The 19,166-nt window shown below is 37.3% G+C and overlaps 1 protein-coding gene across 8 annotated transcripts in view; it reads left to right on the top strand.

Annotated features, from left to right (window-relative positions):
* The window catches only part of LOC126838810 (basement membrane-specific heparan sulfate proteoglycan core protein-like), a 141,385-nt gene that overhangs the window by 119,985 nt on the left and 2,234 nt on the right, over positions 1-19,166 (top strand). For 6 of the 8 annotated variants that reach the window (XM_050573529.1, XM_050573531.1, XM_050573533.1 and 3 more), the window contains 34 exons: positions 65-334; positions 429-579; positions 796-1,143; positions 3,262-3,422; positions 3,488-3,671; positions 4,560-4,687; positions 4,905-5,082; positions 5,293-5,438; positions 5,502-5,628; positions 6,380-6,689; positions 6,755-6,905; positions 7,019-7,136; positions 7,203-7,383; positions 7,455-7,697; positions 8,757-9,052; positions 9,310-9,510; positions 9,741-9,907; positions 10,462-10,558; positions 10,628-10,737; positions 11,040-11,211; positions 12,675-12,809; positions 13,180-13,360; positions 13,422-13,522; positions 14,326-14,477; positions 14,579-15,131; positions 15,235-15,456; positions 15,529-15,691; positions 15,755-15,897; positions 15,975-16,231; positions 16,539-16,717; positions 16,785-16,924; positions 17,009-17,203; positions 17,267-17,497; positions 17,642-17,789. In XM_050573529.1, coding sequence (XP_050429486.1) covers positions 65-334; positions 429-579; positions 796-1,143; positions 3,262-3,422; positions 3,488-3,671; positions 4,560-4,687; positions 4,905-5,082; positions 5,293-5,438; positions 5,502-5,628; positions 6,380-6,689; positions 6,755-6,905; positions 7,019-7,136; positions 7,203-7,383; positions 7,455-7,697; positions 8,757-9,052; positions 9,310-9,510; positions 9,741-9,907; positions 10,462-10,558; positions 10,628-10,737; positions 11,040-11,211; positions 12,675-12,809; positions 13,180-13,360; positions 13,422-13,522; positions 14,326-14,477; positions 14,579-15,131; positions 15,235-15,456; positions 15,529-15,691; positions 15,755-15,897; positions 15,975-16,231; positions 16,539-16,717; positions 16,785-16,924; positions 17,009-17,203; positions 17,267-17,497; positions 17,642-17,789 — 6,539 coding nt within the window. The remainder of the gene's footprint in view (positions 1-64; positions 335-428; positions 580-795; positions 1,144-3,261; positions 3,423-3,487; positions 3,672-4,559; positions 4,688-4,904; positions 5,083-5,292; positions 5,439-5,501; positions 5,629-6,379; positions 6,690-6,754; positions 6,906-7,018; positions 7,137-7,202; positions 7,384-7,454; positions 7,698-8,756; positions 9,053-9,309; positions 9,511-9,740; positions 9,908-10,461; positions 10,559-10,627; positions 10,738-11,039; positions 11,212-12,674; positions 12,810-13,179; positions 13,361-13,421; positions 13,523-14,325; positions 14,478-14,578; positions 15,132-15,234; positions 15,457-15,528; positions 15,692-15,754; positions 15,898-15,974; positions 16,232-16,538; positions 16,718-16,784; positions 16,925-17,008; positions 17,204-17,266; positions 17,498-17,641; positions 17,790-19,166) is intronic. The other 2 variants (XM_050573532.1, XM_050573534.1) reach the window with 2 other exon arrangements.

Here is a 19,166-nt window from a genome sequence, read left to right on the forward strand (position 1 = left end):
GGGAGAACTTTGAAAGTTAAGTTTTGGATTTTCCAATTGACACATACTTGTCTACCGTTTTCAGACGTTGAGCGCTCATCTGGTGGAAAAGGGTTGGCGTCGGTTGATTTCGTCAGGTCCCAAATCTGCATCCAGAGCGGAATTCATGAAAGTCCTCTCGTCCATTGAAGCCATTCTCATCAGGGCCATACACGCTTCGCAGACCATCGGCACGTACCTCAGCGACGTCAGCTTGGACACTGCCATCGAGATAGGCTCTGAAGTCGGCGGCGAAAGGTCTACCGCCGTTGAGATTTGCAGGTGTCCGACCGGCTACAGAGGAACGTCTTGCGAGGTAAACGCTAGAAAGCGATGAAATCCAAAATCGTTCAGTATCCACTGAAACCTGACACCTGACCTGACCACGTTTTTCGGCGTTATCGTTTTAGATTTGCAGTTCCGGTTACTACAAGGACGGCGATGAAAAATGCACGAGATGTCCTTGCAATTCCAACGAAGAGAGCTGTTCTCTTGGCCCGGACTCCAGAGTGGTCTGTAACTGTCTGCCGGGATTCACCGGAAACAACTGTAATCTTTTAGGTATGCAAAATGCGTATTGCACACGAGATCTCGGTTATCTCGGTAACCGGTCTCGAGGTTAGATCATTTTAAATGTATTTTGTCTAATGTGATAACATTCTGTATTTCGACGGACCCGTACGGAAAAACATTTTCATTTTTGTACAAACAGGTGTATACAAAAATAACACGAAAACGACGTATAGACATTTTGGTATTTTTTTTATTGTATTTCAGTAAACAAACGGAACTCGAGTAGTTTAGTAACTGGTACGATGATTAAGCTTGTACCGACTCATAGCATAGCGGAACCCGTAGGGACCATTGTAAATTTCACGTGTAGCTATGATAGCGTCGTGCCGATGGAGATACACATTCAGGAACGATACGCCGACATGTTGTTGAATGATAACAATTTGTTGACCGATAGCCAGTATGGGCCTTATATTAATTTTACAAACGGCGCCTCCCGAGAATTTTCGGTGCTCGTTAAGCCGCACATGTCCTCGGTAACGTGTAGCATTCGCGACAGCTATAACAACGAACTGGGGCAGATTTCCACAATAATTGAACCAAACAACACAGGTGCTACAGATGTATTATAGAAATTTAAAAAAAAAATTTGGGATGTATGTTAAGCCTTTTGGGTGTTCTGTCTGTTTTCGTCTGTCCACCATAAGCGCCAACCAAGTGGTGCCTACTATTGCAAACTATGACAAGCCAAACCGAACATTAATGAAATACAATTACCCTTTGGTTTCGACTAATATTATTTCCTATATTAAATTATAACTGTACGCTGCAAATGAATACTACAATTGATTTTTGAACACAACCGGAGCGAATCGCCACTAACTATATTATAATACGCTTTCATTAAAATACATCTGTTAAATGTAGACTTTTATACATACAGAAAAGAGCTTTCATTCTCATAGAAATAGATAGACTTATTCTTGACCGTCAAATTAAGAAACGCGTCTTTTTCAGTCTTTATTGACCATTCAATTATGTAAAATCATTATTCCTCTATTATTATTCTTCTTCTTGGGTTTATTGGGCCTTTAAGACCACCCCGTCTCACAACTAAGCTTCCATCCTTCTCTGTCCAACGCTATATTTCTCCAATTGGAACCACCTCCCATCTGGTTCAACATCCTTTTTTATGACATCTTCCCAGCGCATTCTTGGTCTTCCCAAAGGTCTTTTACCTACAGGATTTTGTTCAATCACTGCACGTAGTAGCGGATTTTGGTTCCTCCAAGCATGGCCAGCCCACCGTAGTCTTCCTCTTCTGATAACCATCAATATGTCCGAACCACTATATAATGCTTCCAGCTCTATATTCTTTCTTCGCCTCCACTCCCCAGTTATTTCATCCTTGACTGGGCCATACACTTTCCGCATCACTTTTCTTTCAAAGACAATGAATCTATTTTCGTCCATTTTTCTAAGTGGCCATGATTCTGATCCATACAATTTAACAGGTCGTATCAGGGTCGTGTATAATCTTCTGTTATTCTATGATCTATAAAAATAAGATTTATCAAAACCCTGCTAAAGACCTTATGAAACTTTATTATTTATAATAAAGTATGATTTCAACTTTGTTTAGCTGATACTTCAAATTCACACCTAAATATTAATAGAGTGTAAACTTAATTCCTTAAAATTTTACTGCACATTTTAAATTAAACATTTTTTTTAATTTTAAAAACAACCATAAGTAGTTTTTGGTTGGTTTTAATGTAAAAAATTATGCTAACAGGTTTTTTTGTTTTCGATATTTTTTTAAGTACCTTATTATGTTTGGTTTCGCCAGTTAATTTACAAATTTAGTATAGTTTAAGTATACTAAAATTATAGGCTAAACTATACTATAAGTGAAACTGGTAAGAACTGTCATTAATTAAAATAATTGTTCAAGTTTCAGGACAACCAAAAACACCCAAATAACAAACTTTTGATAGTACACTAATACTTGTATATTATTTAACAATGGGACAAATTACTTAACGCTAAAAATCAAATTATCTCTATGTTTGGTGTCAATTAGCAAGCTAATGCCGGGTTGTATAAACATTCACTAAATGTTTAATGAACCAACAGATGTTAAGTGGTTCCTTAAACATAATTAAGTGGCCCGTGATTGGTCCATTAAATTTTAATGAACCATTCAATTTATTAATTCTTTATGCAACCCAGCATAAGTTTTTTAGTCAACTTTTAAGTACTTAAGTTTTGGGATTCTTGCTTCTTACTTTGTCCTATAAGCATTCGAAAATAAGTAAATAAAAGTTGAGGAATAACTTCCTTTAAGGGTTTTGACGTACAGACTGGGGAAGAATGAAGAAAACAAACCCTAATAACAGAAAAGAAAAGAAACAGTAGCAATAATGTGTTTTACAAAGACATTATTTAGTTTAGCTTTTGTAATAAAACAAATATTAATGAAGGTTTGTTCAACAACACCAAGTTATTTTTTTTTTAAATATTTATTAAATTTACTACTACTACTTTACTTACTACTTCACGACTACTCTATTGACTAAAATGTGTCCTTTACTACTACAATTATTTTATTGTTCTATTCGGACGGTAACTTATAGCTAAATTCATAACCAGCTTCAAGGAGAAATTGTTGGATTTACTTACTAATAATTCAAGCTAGAATTAATTGTGTAATATGATTAAATATTTTAGATACCGGAGACCAATCCGAAACGTCGACCTCGACTACCAGACAACCACCGCCACTTCCAACACCAGAAATTTACGTACAAGTCACTGAACCTAAATTTGAAATTACCCAAATAGGCAGTTCCGTTACATTTATTTGCACCGCTCACTCTCGTCGTGCATCGGTATTTACACTAACTACATATATACATTTTTTTTTTAAATTAACTAAAAATCGTATTTATTGCAGTCGGTTAACATAACATGGTCGAGAGAAAACGGGCAACTTCCACCTAGACGGTCTCAGGATTCTGGAACTGGTTATTTACAATTAGTAAACGTGATACCATCCGATTCCGGTACTTACATTTGTACAGCCACTGATGGTTATACGACTTTTACCGACAAAAAAATTCTCAGCGTCAATGTAGCAGGTAATCAAATAATTTCATTAAAATAAAGCAAATTAGTTTCTAGTAAATCTATATTGGATTCGCTAATTATTCCCACACAAAAAAACAAACAGAAAAAAACAGTACTTTCACAGCACAGTATTAAAGCTAAAAATATATAATCGCACTTTGTACGAACGAATAGTTATGATTACGAATATGATTTAATTAAATTTCCACTTAGTTATTTACTTATGAATGTACTTACAATTAGTACAAAAGTCAAATTTTTGAAAAACGTTTTCCCAATTTTGGGGATAAGGAAGTTGACCTTTTCTACTTTTGACCCACCAAAGTACCAATCGCATACAATTTGGTATGTATAAAGGTGCTACTCGAGTAAATCGGTTCAGAGGAAAAAATGTAATGGTCTTTACAGACACAAATAACAACAAATACACGTCATTATAAAACCGATAACTTCTCAGCTTCGCATCAAACCTATAATAATAACTAACTTTTATAGAACAAAGTGTCTATTTAATAAGAGTTGGACCATACAAATTTTAGTTTTCACAAAAAATGTATGTCTAGTACAAAATATTTGACGTATAAGTTTAATCTGAATGAAAAAAAAAAAATTAAAAACCATAATTAATTAAAAAACGGATATCGTATCTCCTCATTAATCAATAACAGGAAAAAATGTAAAAAAAATAATAATAATTAAGTAAGAAATATTTTGTATAGAAAAAACGTATGCAACACTTGTGGTCATACATATTACAGAAATAAAATAATAATAAAATATTTTTAAAAAACCTTAACCCTTTAAGTAAATAAGTTTAAATTATTCTTATCCGATTACGGGTTTAAAATAAAAAAATAATTTCCGATTCTACTTTAGTTTTCCTATATTAAATGTTTTAGTAAGCCCGACTACAAGACCAACAGGACAGTCGGACATTTACATATCCGTATCCGATCCGCCAATCGAAATCGTTGAAGTCGGTGGCACTGTAAGGTTTTCTTGTGTTGGCAGATCTCGACACACTCAGGTAACAATGTCGGTAGATTTATAACTTGAAATTTCACAGCACTGTTGTTGTTCTTAACGGTGATGTATTATGAATACCAAGTTTTATTTCATTAGCCGCTACGTCTAGAATTTGTTGATATCTTTAATATTGGTTCAGAATTTTACTATTGCGTTATCAAATCGCTTTCTGTTGTTCCGTTTCAACCGTCGAGTTAATATTTAAAATGTCTGTGCAGAACGTGCTTTTAAAATGGTCCAAGGAAGGAGGATATCTACCGTCCAACAGAGTGGTTGACAGTGGTTCTGGATATTTGACCATTACCAACGCAGTCCCCTCCGATTCCGGGGTGTACATTTGTACGGCCTCTGACGGATATTCGTCAATCAGCGAAAAGAAAACAGTCGCCGTTGGAGGTAATTAGTCTGACTTAACGTTGTTAACAAAATGTATTTAAATAAGTTGTATGTTTCACGCTAACACCATAGAATTTCATCGGAATTATAATACGTCTGGTAAAAAATATTATAACATGTCCAAACGAATTTGATTTGCTTTTAGCTCGTTATTACAATATTGAAATGTCTTATGTCTAATTATTAATGAATGTCTTGTACGGGGATTAGGTGCAAGTGTGATTAAGCCCAAAGTGACGATCACGCCGAAATACCTCGAACTGTACTTGGGTGATCCCGCTGAATTCGCATGCCAGTCTCCAGGATTTTCAACCTTAGAATGGTCTAGAGATTTAAATAAGCCGTTCAACCCATCCGTAAGATTCGAAAGAGTTTGAAATCAATAATAGCAAAAACTAATTTTTGTTTATTATTTTAAGTATTCTTCATCTGACGGCGTGTTCCGTATATCAGCAGTCCAGCAATCAGACCAGGGCACTTACTACTGTAGAGCTACCAATCAGAACGGCGAGACTGACTCACAAAGAGCTTTAATCTACATTAAAGGTAATAATAGTGTTTAATTCCTAAATTGTTGTATAATGATACTGAACAATTCGCAAGTTAATAGTAGACAAGAGTACTATAGGTATTAGTAAAAAATCTAAGGACAGAACCCAGAGAAGTTATTGTACTTTGAGGATAAAAAATAGGGTTGAATATTTAAGATCGATTATGGAAGAGAGTTGAGAAATTGAAGAAGTTGCAAGAAATACAAAATATGATACGAGGAGGAGGAAGGAAACAACAACAAGAAGAGAAAATGCCGTTGTTTATAATAAAAAAGAGCATTTTGAAAAAGGTCTATCATTTTATGTTGAAAAGTTGAGTTAAAAATTACAGTTGTTGCAAAAAAAATTATAAGAGAAAAACTGTATATATATATATATGAGATAATTTAGAAAAATATATTAGGAAGAAAGAGGGAAATAAATTGTGAAATAGAGTGAGAAAAGCAAGTTTAGAGGAACTCGAAGAAATTATGCCATTTATGAAAATAATGGCGGAAAAACCCAATGAAGAAAAAAACCTGATACTTTAGTTGCATAAGACGAAGATGATTTAACAATTGAACAATTGAAGTGGAAAAATATGGAAATTCCAAAAATACAAAAACTAAACTGAGATAATTTAGTTTGATTGTGTTGAGGAATATTATCCCTTTTCCACTTAAAATCTGCTGCTCAATATTATATATAAAAATATATATAAAATACATATATATATATATAAAAAACAAATTATTTTGTGTTTACAGCGCCCGTAAGTACAAATACCACCGAACCTTCTGATTTACTAGCATTGACAATCGACCCGCCGCAATATTCTGGCCCGGGCGATGAAGTGCGTTTGCTGTGTACTATATCGGATGAATCGAATTATGTAATCAAATGGACACGAGCTGGTGGTCTGCCACTGCCTTATGGATCCACACAATCTGGCGGTCAATTGCTTTTGCGCAATTTAAGACCTTATGACGCTGGATTGTATGTGTGTTCGGCCATGTCGTTGAGAACTGGTGCGATAGAATCCGAAGTCCAAGCAACAGTCAATCTCGTGACCGCCAAGTATGACCTCAAAGCCATTACAACCAGTACCTACAGCCGAGCTAACGTTTAATTATTTTGTTTAGGAGTCCACCGACGTTGCGTGTTGATCCGGAAAGACAAAAGGTTGCACAAGGTACCCCCGCTGAATTCCGTTGTCTTTCGACTAACGATCCAAACATTCAAGTACAATGGTCCAAAGTCGGGGAAAAAGAGGATTTATCTCCTAATGCTCAGGTAAGTACGCTAATAGGAAATCAGGTTGACCTACAGTTATACGGAATATAAAAAAAAAAATTAAATATTGGAAACATACAACTATACTGATGCGCACATGACCTTAAAAATAGATATTCGGCTCGACTCTAAGGATCCCGTCCGCACAAGTCAGAGACCGCGGTGTTTACCTGTGTAAAGCGACCAACGAAGCCGGAACATCACAAGTGTCCACGGTCCTCGATATCGATCGTAATGTGCTTTATCGCTATGTTGTTCGGATAACGTATTAATAATTGAAATTTACATCGTTTTCAGGAAGAGAACCTCCTATCATCGAATTGTATCCAAACGCTAGACAGACCGTTACTATTGGTGGCAGCGTTTTGTTCCAATGCCGCGCGATTAGTGGAATACCTACTCCCGAAATCAAATGGACCAGACGTAACAATCAAACCTTACCGAGTCAAGTAGAACTGTTGAAGGGCGGCGTTTTGAGGTACGACCACTGACAATATTGCAGTGCCGAAATCAATTTCCATTCTAAACGTTTCACCATCGATGTTCTAGAATTAGCGGAATGGAAGCATCAAGTGCTGGCGAATATGTGTGCGAGGCATGGAACAACGCCGGTATGACGTCGGCCACCGCCATCCTCGAAGTCCAGTCTGCACCAGAAATTACACTGAGGCCATCACGAGATGTCACGGTAATGCCGGGCAAATCTGTGAGGTTGGAATGCTTGGCTACGGGAAGCCCGCTACCTAGTGTCACCTGGACGAAAATCGAGTCAGTTTCGGATAGCTTGAACGCGTAAGTACACACAATATACGAATTACGCAGGGTTGTCACAACATCTGAATAAAACCCTCAATGTTTGTTTAAAATTATTGTTTTTAACGTAGACTAAGTTTTTATTATGATACTTAAAAGAAAACAGCGGATAAGATACACGGTTGTGATGAGAAAGAGATTTTATTATTGTAATAAGAATGTTCATAAAAATTAAAAACATAAGGACAATATTACATTCTATGTTTTATAATTAACCATACGTGTGTAGCTGCTATTTTTTCATTTTTTGCTACAGTGTCTTAGCTAAGAAAGGACACCAGAGGTACATGTCCGAATTATTTGTTTTTATATTATAGGTACTATAAGCACTCAAAATGTTGTATTACCAAAATGTTATTAAAATGTATACTATCCTTTTAATCTTTAATAACTAGTGACCCCCCCCCCCCCCCACACAAAAAATATATATATCTGGCTACGATACTGCTTTGCTACTTCCTTCAGCTACTTAGATTTTTAGAATGGATAGGCTCTCAGCCTTTACTAAGTACTGTCTCATAAAATCTCTTTAATACATTAGCTATTATTTTGAATCGTTCTCATTTAAATCATTGGAACTATTTCTATGTCTCTATTTTGTTTTCTCTATTCTCTTTTATCCATTTTAGTTAGATTAAATACAGTACCAATTCGAACATTGCTCGGTTAAAAAATGTATTACTGATTTCTCACATGTGTAAAGGCCCATTTACACGATGATAGAAAACGTGATAGTTGCTGTCACAATAGTAGCTATTGCCATAGTGATAGTAAAACTCTAAACGTGTAAACAGCTATGATAGTACCTATCGCACTATCGCAAGAGTACTCTCATCGTGTAAATAGGTATAATTATTTCTAGCCAATATCAAACAATATTTTATGTATTTGTAATTAATTTTCGCGTAAATATTTACTATTAATAGCACTGTAAATTTACAAATATATACACAATTATTGCTTACGTTACATTAAATAAAAGATTAATAATTACTAATAATATTGTAGATATAAAAATAATATTAATCACCTATGTAGGGCCAGAAGCGAGTCGACACTGAGTAGTAACGCTTTGTTCGAAATAAACAATGCTCAGCTGTCAGACGCTGGAATATACTCTTGCCTAGCTCAAAACAATGCTGGAATCGTCGAAGAACGTTTACAGCTGACTGTTTCCGATGACATCAATGATATAACCGGTGGAGAAGTCAATGAAAAAGGACCCAATAGAGGAGACATATCCGGTGACGATTACAATATCGCTTCCAACATCAAACCGGATGAAGACCTGGTTAATGTAGTCGGATCCAGAGCGGTATTAACCTGTAACGCCGGTAAGTGACGCCTTAACACCTAAAATCATTTATAATAGCAACGAAAAATTCGCGACAAAGAAGTCTCAACCAAAATTGGCTGTCTAATTATTCGATGTTGTTAGCTCTATTGGGAGTTGTCACAGATAATGGCATGTCCTCTGATTGTGTTCAATTATTTTAATGGAGTGATAAGCCTCTGGAGCCTCTAGATTTTCGTTTTAAAAGTTCCACCTAGTATCGACTGATAAAAGTGCACTAACCCAAATTGTTTGTAGGTGCAACCGCGGCTAGAGACCGCATTACCTTGACTTGGACCAGAAGTGATCGGTTACCGCTGTCAGAGGAGCACGACATCTATGAAAACTATCTAGTCTTAAAAAACGTACAGAAATCGGATCAAGGTCAATACAATTGCATAGGCATTTCTCCAGGCGGAAACGTCGTGTTTAGTCGACCAGTTTCGTTGAAAGTTGTCGGTAAGTCCCTAAGTTATTGATCGTATCTGGTTTTATACTGTAACAAATTATATTTAACAATAATCATCGCAAAATATGTGCGTTTATCATTTTGACACGCTAACAGAAAAAAAACAACTTTGTGTTGCCGGAGGTAATATTTATTAACATATAATAATAGTAGCGATATCATTTTGTTTAACGTTGGTGACCAACACTATCGTTGATAACTTCGATCCATCGATTTTCAGAGCCACCAAGGATATTCTTAAACCCTACCAGACAAATCGTGAGACGAGGTGATAACGCTCAGATCATTTGCACCGCAGAAGGAGATCAACCGATAACGATCACTTGGTCAAAACTATCCAGCCGATCGTTACCGCCGACCGTACAGACCAATGGAGAATATCTTAGGGTAAACTAATTGTAAACCAAATCTTTCTGACGTTTAAAATTTTGTTTTACATAATATATATATGGTAATGCTATACGAAATTAAACGAGGGATTAAATATAAATTAAGGGAAATTAGCCGATAAAAAAAACATAATAATGATGTGGATATGTATTGATAAAAGGGGACAAGCTAATATGAAATAAGTGAAGGGCTGCGGGGAAAAAAGATCAATGTCAATTTTTTTTGTCTATCATCTTCCAATATGTTGCGTGCTGGTTACGTTTTGTTCTCTTCGCTGCTGTCCATAGACTGAAATGATCATCTCCGTCGTAGTTTATATACGATGATGCGTGTTCTACCCATCACTATTCTTTTCCGGCTATCACATTTTCGTTTGTCGTTTACAGACAGCGAGAAAATAATATGTAACCAGTACACAACTCAAATTTGTAAATATACTAAGCCTAACCTAACTGTCAACCGTATACAAACTTCGAGAAATCTAATAAATAAAGTAGTTAAAAAACTGAAGAAAAGAAAATTATTCAAAGACAACCGAATTATTTTTTTAGTTTATCAGTATCACCGAACAGGACACCGGTAGATATTTGTGTAAAGCGGTCAATAATGTCGGAGAAGCCGAATCGGTTGCCGAAGTCATAGTGAACGGTATAAAACAAATTTAACAACAATCGGTTTTTCGGACAAAGTGTATTATTAACAATTAATAATTAACAGATCACTCGAGAGAGCCACCTGCGCCACTCATCAAAGCGGTAGAACATAATCAAGAAGCTTACGAAGGCAGTACGATTAATCTCCGATGCACTGTGCCCAAAACGAGCGAGGTAAGTTTAGAACATCTATGATTCATATCACACATTTTTTTTCAAATAAACATGGAAGTTTTCAACAAATACGAGCAGTTTTGAATTGTTCGAAAACTTTTTATAAGCATCGATATTCTTGAACTTTTTCGACTCTATGCATACTTTTAAACGTAACACGTTTTCTACTTCCGGATTTCTTTTCAAAGTAATATATTCTTTCAATCAACTTAATGTTTGCGATCCTTATATCAGATTGTTCTTGAGGAGTATATATATATATACTGTGTTGGCTCAATTGAGATCATATAACTGATTTACAGCAATACTCGGTGAAGTGGAGTCGATATCGATCGCCATTACCCAACGACACTCAGGTGTACGGAAACGTGTTGCGATTACAAAATTTGAAGATCGACGACAACGATCGGTACCTGTGTAAGGTGGAAACCCCATACGGTTCAGGCACCGACTACATAGACCTCAGAGTGCTCCGTAAGTAATCGAAATCGTCGTTAGTATATCATTTATCACGTTCATCGACACATTATATAATTACATAAAATAGCATCCGTATCACACACATTATTAGCATGTTCATCCGTGTCATATTTAGTTAAAACGTCATCGCTTACAAGTAGTCGTCAATGGCAACGGACGTTTGAATCCCGCCCGTTGACTTGTCACGTTTAACTCGGCTAATTTTGTAAAGTTTACAGATATCATAATTTAGAATATTTTTGTATAATAAATATATATTTTACCGTGACACAACACTTATTGTCGGTACGTTAATGACAATGAATAGACAATCACTTATAACTTATAATCAGTCAGCATATTGTATTATGTCAACGTTTGCTTATCGTCTAATACACACTTATACTTCAGTACACAACATTTTCACACACACACATTAACACTTACTTAAGTAAAAAAGTAGAACATTTTTGAGTTTGTGTAAAATTATTTACTTTGTGTGTGTTTTCGCCACACACATCACACTGTATGTGATATTTTTTTTTTTTGCAAAAACATAAATGTTAGAAGTTTTTTTAAAAAAAATTGTATACACAATGTTACAATTTGTTATTGTTCCTGGGTATTAGAAGTGTAATTTTCCAATAGCTATGCCTAAATGTAATGAAACATTTTTGTCCTTCTCGATAACTTTTTAAACTTAAATAATTGGACTAATGAAAAATAGTATTTGTTTCCAGCTGGGATTCTTCTAAGTATCTCATCGTGGCCATCTGCTTGTGAGTTTATATCTACCCCAAAGTATTTAAAGTTACGGGTTCTTTCAAATTGCGTGCATTGTATCATTTAATTGTCAATTAAAGGAATAGAACCATTCTAAATAGATGTCCCAAAAAATCAAATTTTTCTCCCACAGTAGAGAAACTAGAATACTCGGGCCGCTGTTGATTAAGATAAAATTATTGCAACCACCGATCGATAAATAGTGGAAGGTATCTAAAACAAGTTACTAGATAAAATAAATAATAGAATATTTCTAAAGGCAATTTGTTGGAGGATTTATGAAATATGAATTAGTAAAAATGTTATAGCTAGGAATTTAAAATAGTAAATTTTAGTACTTGAAATATTAGAGTTTTTTTAAATTTATCGAAAATTCGCCAACATATCCTGTTATTCTTCATTTTGGGCGTTGTTGCAGTAAAATCATGACATAGACTGAGTAAATCGGTTTCTGTGTTGCTTCTCACTATGTAAACGAGTATTATTGCAACATTCAAGCGTAAGCGCTATTGGAAAACGAGACAAGAACAACAATAATAGTGTTATCGTTTTTTTTTTTTTTTTTTGCTAAATTATTAGTATTTTAATTATTATTGTTATGATTTTTTTTTTCTCACTTATTGCACGGTTTTGTCACCTTCTGTTGTGGTTTTCGCTTTTGGTGATGGTGATTGTCTATGTTAACAAACGTACAGGACCTTGTCTACGCGACGAGTTTCGCTGTAAAGATGGCGTTTGCATTAATTTGTCACAATATTGCGACGGCGCTCAGGACTGCGCTGACAATTCGGACGAGGAAGAAACGTGTTCCCGCAACAGTAATCGAATTGGTTCGTTTTCCCTTATATTTTTTTCTTCTCTATTAATATTTAAAAAAATCAAATGCATTTTGCTTTCTTGATCATCGAACTACTAAACCACCAATCAAAATGTCACGACCGCGTGCAAAAACAGCGATTGCCTTACTTATAATCTAACTTAATCGTAATACTTTTGTAAAAACCTATCAAGAAAGCATTACATATGATACTTTCCTTTCACGGGCAATGATTCAGGTAAGAGCGTTTTCGGTTATTCGAACGCAACGGTTATTTTCAATACTTCCGAAATCTGTTAATTTCCGATTCCTCTAACACCGTATTGTGAGTCACCTAACCGTATTGTACTATTTTTTTTTTTTTCGATATAACGCAACAAAAGGTCGCAACTCCGGTCTGTACATCAAACCCGGTTTGAAGACCGTACACGTGGGCGACACTCTCGATTTAGAATGCATATGGTCCAGCGACGTCAGAGTTCCCGGCGAGTACAGTGAGATATCGTGGGCTAAAGTTAACGACGACATGGAGAAAAACGTCGAAAACCAAGGCTCCACCATCAAGTACGTCTCGGCTGCTGCTACTGCTCGTTATGACATTTTCTGACTTCCTTTATGTCAACAGGATCGTCCACGTGAACCCTGAGAACGGTGGCACGTACAGATGCACGAGACGTGACCAAAACAACAACATCGTTACGGAAGACTACGAATTAGCAGTGACGCGTAAGTACATGGCATACATACTAACGAGTAATCCCTGTGTGGATAGGGGAGAAAGAATTCTTCCAAGGGTTTCACGCCTGTCGTAAAAGGCCGACTTAGGTGTCGCTACTAGTCGGTCCGCGGTCGTTATTGAAAAAAATGTTATCGTTAAGAAGAGGAGAAACTTTAACTAGGCAGAAGAGATAACCTAGATAAAGTTCTCATTATTTTCAATATGTAAAAAAATTGTTTCTACGGTTATTATTTAGTCAATAATAGATAATATGCGTAGTTATGATTGATTATAAATAATATAAATGGCGCTGGCATGTATCTTTTGCTGCGCGACAATCGTCAGCGCTCACGGTACCTACCGCCATAACTAAAAACCGTATAAAGCACTCTACGACGGCAACAATTTACCGATTAACGCAAAAATTACATGCCAGTGGGCTATCTATATTATTTACAACCAACGGTAGCTATGATTAAACGAAAACAATATTTTAATCGCTGTCGTGGATGCTGTGATGGTACGAAAAATAAATTAAATGACAAAAAAGTGTCTTAATTACTAAACTAATAATACATCACCTTTAAATTAAGATTTTGCAAAAAATGTCCTATACCTTACTCCTTAATAAATGGTGGTATGACGTCCTCATAACTATTAATATAATAATATTATTTTATGTCTGTTAATTTAACGCTGCGATTCGGATAAACGTTATCGCTTTCGACTGGTCGTAAGTTATCCAACGAAAAATGAAACGAATACAATAGAGTTTTTTTCAGTTTCCATTAAAATATCCATTGTATTACAGAACAATCGTCTGACGCCGCCTTACCGTCAGTGAACACCAAGTATGCGCCTTACGGAAAGTCGGTGGTCATCGAGTGCAACACGGACTTAACGCCGCCGGTCGAATATTCCTGGTCGAAATTCGGACCTCAAATGGAACCTATTTTTGATCGCGTAAGTAAAATCATAGATAAGTAAATTACCGAGTCATTTTATCCTCCTTCGTTCCCGCGGTCGGTGGAACATCTGTCGTTGACGGAATTGTCGGTTTTTAGAAAAACTTGACCATGTACAACGTGACGGAAAAGAGCGCCGGTCTATACTTGTGCACGGCTTCTAACGACAACCTGAGGATTGACGTGCCGGTGGTGCTGGTCGTCACCGGTATTGTACCTTCGTTCCGTGGCACCGACAGCTACTTGGCGTTCCCCACCCTTTTGAACACTTACTTAGAGTTCAACATCGAGGTGCACTTCAAACCCGAAGAGGAGGATGGTCTCATATTGTACAACGGCCAAAAGCCCGGAGCCGCCGGTGACTTCTTCTCGTTTGGTCTGAACGGAGGTGTACCGGAGTTCAGGTTCGATGTGGGTTCTGGTGCGGCGGTCATTAGAGCAACGGAACCTGTATCGATAGGCGTGTGGCACACGGCCAAGCTGGCAAGAGTGAAGAAACACGGTAACATGTACATCGACGGCCGTGGACCTTACCAAGGTGTCAGCCCTGGTACGTTCCAAGGAATGGACTTGGCTCAACCAATGTATGTCGGTGGAGTGCCAGACTTCAATTCTATTCACAAGGACGCAGGATTCCGTAAAGGATTCGTCGGTAAGTCGAATGTTTTGTGTCCGCGGTCGATCGGCTCAATACGGTGTAAAATGTTAAGGTGTTGATTTGTTTTCTTACTCGTCGCCACATGATCGTTTTGTAGGTTGCGTGAGCGGCTTCAAGTCCGAAGCCCGTTCGTACAACTTGATGAAGGACTCGGTGGACAAGAACGGTCTAGGAACGTGCGACGTATGTTCCAACAACCGGTGTATGAACCAAGGGATATGCCAAGAAGCCCAAGGCGTCAGCCAAGAATATTCGTGCATTTGCCAACCCGGTTTCAGTGGTGACTATTGCCAGAACATTCGGGAAGTTTGTACGCCAGGTAAACGTTTTGTGACAATTATTACAACGCGACAGACATTGAATAATATGTTATCGTTGGGGACTGGTTTAGGTGTTTGTGGACTCGGAGAATGTCTGACCGGTCACGAAGAGATCGAATGCAAATGCAAAGTGGGCACAATCGGAAAGAGATGCGAACGTAACATCGAAATCGTCGAACCATATTTCTCCGGTCATTCTTACTTAGCGTACCCGGCACCGACGTCACAACAAAAGTACAACTCGGCATCCAATACAATGCACATATTACACATGTTAAATGTCCATTTATATTTCAGGTTAAACATATCGTTGAAAATCAATCCTACGTCGTTGGTGGACGGTGTGATTCTCTACGCGGCGCAAAACCTTCAAGGAATAGGCCAGTACATGGCAATTATCATTAAAGACAGACAAGTGGAATTCCGATACACAGTTAACGGTACGCACGCACTGGTCCCCGATTTTACCACTACATTAATAAAACACACTACACGTTCGTCCGACTTCCGTGTTTAGGTATAACGTCCATGTTACGAAGCCGACAATATTTGGAAATTGGTGAATGGGCGACGATTGTCATCAGCCGCAACACGTTTACACAAGAGAGCAGGTTGTCTGTCAACAGAGAATCGCCGATCAGAGCAATCGAAAACGGAAACATGCTCCCATTAGAACTAAAAACTCATCTCTTCGTTGGCGGTTATGATCCGTACAAAATAAAAATTTCTTCGCAAGTCGAAGTTGATAGTGGTTTTAAAGGATGCATTAAAGGGGTGAGTTATGCATACTCATTATGAACATTGAACTTAAATTGTCGACTATCCCGTGAGCAGAGTTGGACAAAATATGGATTTGAACATTTTTAAATCCGAAATGAAATGCTGTGAAACAGAAATTTTAGAATAAAAAATTAGTTAAGATTTTCAACACATAAAAAGTTTAAGGATTTTCAAAATCCTGAAAATCCGGATTTTGACCAAATTTTCCTTAAAAGCTATAGACAAACTAAAATAGTGTCCACTTTGTGCTTTCTCTCATTCTGTACTTGATTAATTGATTTTACTGATGTTTGCCACGTAGCTTGAAATCTCCGGAATAGATTTGGACGTGATCAATTCGGCTATCGATTCGGCCAACATTGAAGACTGTGCTAATGTGCGCGGAGACGCCTGTTCGTACAACCATTGCAAAAACGGCGCCAGTTGCCATTCCACGACCAAGTACTACGAATATACTTGCGAATGTGAACCGGGTTATAGGTAAGCAAACGATTATAGTCGGACGATTTAATCAAACTAACTTAACATTGCCTTACGGCGACTTTAGCGGTCCCAAATGCGATGCTGAGGCCAACCTGTGCTCCACTTTGAACCCATGCCACAACGGAGGCTCTTGTACCGACATCGATGCCAGCTCGTATAAATGCGATTGCCCCCTGGGATATTCGGGGCCCACTTGTAACGAAAGTAAGAACCGAACGCGAGTTGTTTTTGCTTTTTTTTTTTTTTATTTAAGTTTGTGATTTCACGTAAACTCTTTGGCGTTTTTAGAAGTCACGTTAGATATCACGGCCAATTTTACCGGAAACAGTTACCTGCAGTTGGACAAAGCGCTGATAGACAAGACCAAAGGGGAACATTCCATATCGCTGGCGTTCACCACGTCGTCGGCCAACGGACTGCTCTATTGGCAAGGCGAGGTCGCCGATGGAAAGGAACTAATAGAAAACTATATCGCAATTTCGAGTAAGCAATATCGACGGTTTATTTTTCGCTCGTGTTTATTTGTCTGTTGACTCACTGTTGCAGTCGTCAACGGCTACGTGGAGTTCAGCCGCAAGTCCAGAGGAACAATGCAGCTTACCACGTCGATCAGAGCAACCGACCACCACGTCAACGACAACGAACCGCACTCGGTAACGGTTCGCGGTAACGGCAATGAGTGGTCTCTGGAGTTGGACAGACGGACGACGGAATTCGGCAAGGACCGGGGCGAAGGACTCGAAAAGCTCTTGGAGTCATCCGATTTGATTTACATTGGTAAGCCGATTTATGTTTCCTATTTAAAAAAAAAAAAACAGTGTCATTCGCTCTAAATCAATGTAGGTTATTCGTCAAACTTAAAATCACACTATATTTGTTATGCGACTACGGTAAATTTTGGGTTTTGTTGATTGTGTACAGGCGGATTGCCGGATACCATTTCGTCGTTGAGCGTTAACCGCATTACAGGATTCGAAGGGTGTGTTAGCGATGTACGGATACAAGAGTCTGGCTACGTTAATCTCGACCAAAAATCCGTGTCTGCCAAAAATGTCGCATCTTGCAACAGGTAAAGTTTTTCTTTTCAAGAATCTCTAATCAAATAAAACCAATCGGTCGCTAACACTATTGTCGTAAACTACGTCTTTTGAGAGTTTCCTAAAACAATAGATTTGGACACGTACCGCCGTTATCGAAGTACCTATTTGTCGTATTAATTGTTATCCTACCAATACGACAGTGACCTTTTCAGTTAAAAAATAATGCCGAAGAATAATTATTCGTCGGTAACCAAAATTCATCAGCTTAACAGGTCATTAAGGCCCAACACTGTCGTTATGAGATAATAGTTTCTAGACGAATTCGCTAATTGGGGCAGGTAATCAGGAGAAGGGATGGCGGCTCTTTTTCCACCTAACCTAAACGGAGCCCCGACGGTGGCCTAGTATCGAATTGGCGATAGTGAGCGCCAAACACACTTACACCTTATACCCCCACTCGGCTACTCGTCCAAGTTTAAATGTAGTAAGACTATTTTTTTTAAAAAGTTTATAATACTCCGCAAGTTAAAGTTGAAAAAGGTGTAAATTATTTGGGTGTTTTTTCTCGATTTTGAAGAGAAAGGGGTATATTTTTTAGCCCAATAATGTATCTTTCAGATACAGTTTTTGATCTATAGACTTGCCACGTGAGAAAATCGATTTAGCGGTTTGCATATCATGAGTCGTTCACGTACAAAAATAGAATAAAACACATTGTGGTAATATTATTGAAATATTTTGATATTTTGTAAAATTGTTTTTAAATCTTCAAAACGACTTATTAAAGACCCTTTTGATTCTCGCCACTTCGTTATCCATAATAACACTGTACAACCGATTTTCTAACAATAATTGTTTGTATGTTCTCCGTTAATTCCGAGTATAGCCTTAGAATTTAACTAACTTTAAAATATATATACATACAATCGAAATACATACATGTAATTAGGTACTTACGTTATCTTGTCGCTTAATTTTTTTAAATTTTTTTTTAATGCTTTTAAAACCCCGACATTTTTAAGTAGTAAAAGAGGTAGTTTACGGCTACGTGGAGGATGTTTTTTGAATCGCTTCTTAACATGAAAATTAATGCTTTTGTGTGTGGTAAGGACTAACCGTGTTTTTAATGTTTTTCTTTAACACGCTGCTCTTGGAATGTACAGTTATTATTATAAAAAAAATCACTTGAGGCGTAAACCTTCATCGTTTATATTTACACAGTCTTTGACCACTGACGCCCAAGTGGTGTTTCGGGTAAACCGATTTCCCACGGCCGCTTGGCCGGACATCGTCAACGACACCAAATATTTCGGACCAGAAATCAACGATAACGACAGCGAAAATAATTACAATACCATCAATAATGACAACGATGATAATAAATGTTGTACATACAATAACCCTAG

Source organism: Adelges cooleyi, unplaced genomic scaffold (assembly GCF_023614345.1).
Source record: "Adelges cooleyi isolate 19-005CV unplaced genomic scaffold, UGA_ACOO_1.1 ACOO_flye_CR_arks_rails_tigmint_CR_PRNA_30, whole genome shotgun sequence".
In the NCBI taxonomy this organism is placed as follows: domain Eukaryota; kingdom Metazoa; phylum Arthropoda; class Insecta; order Hemiptera; family Adelgidae; genus Adelges; species Adelges cooleyi.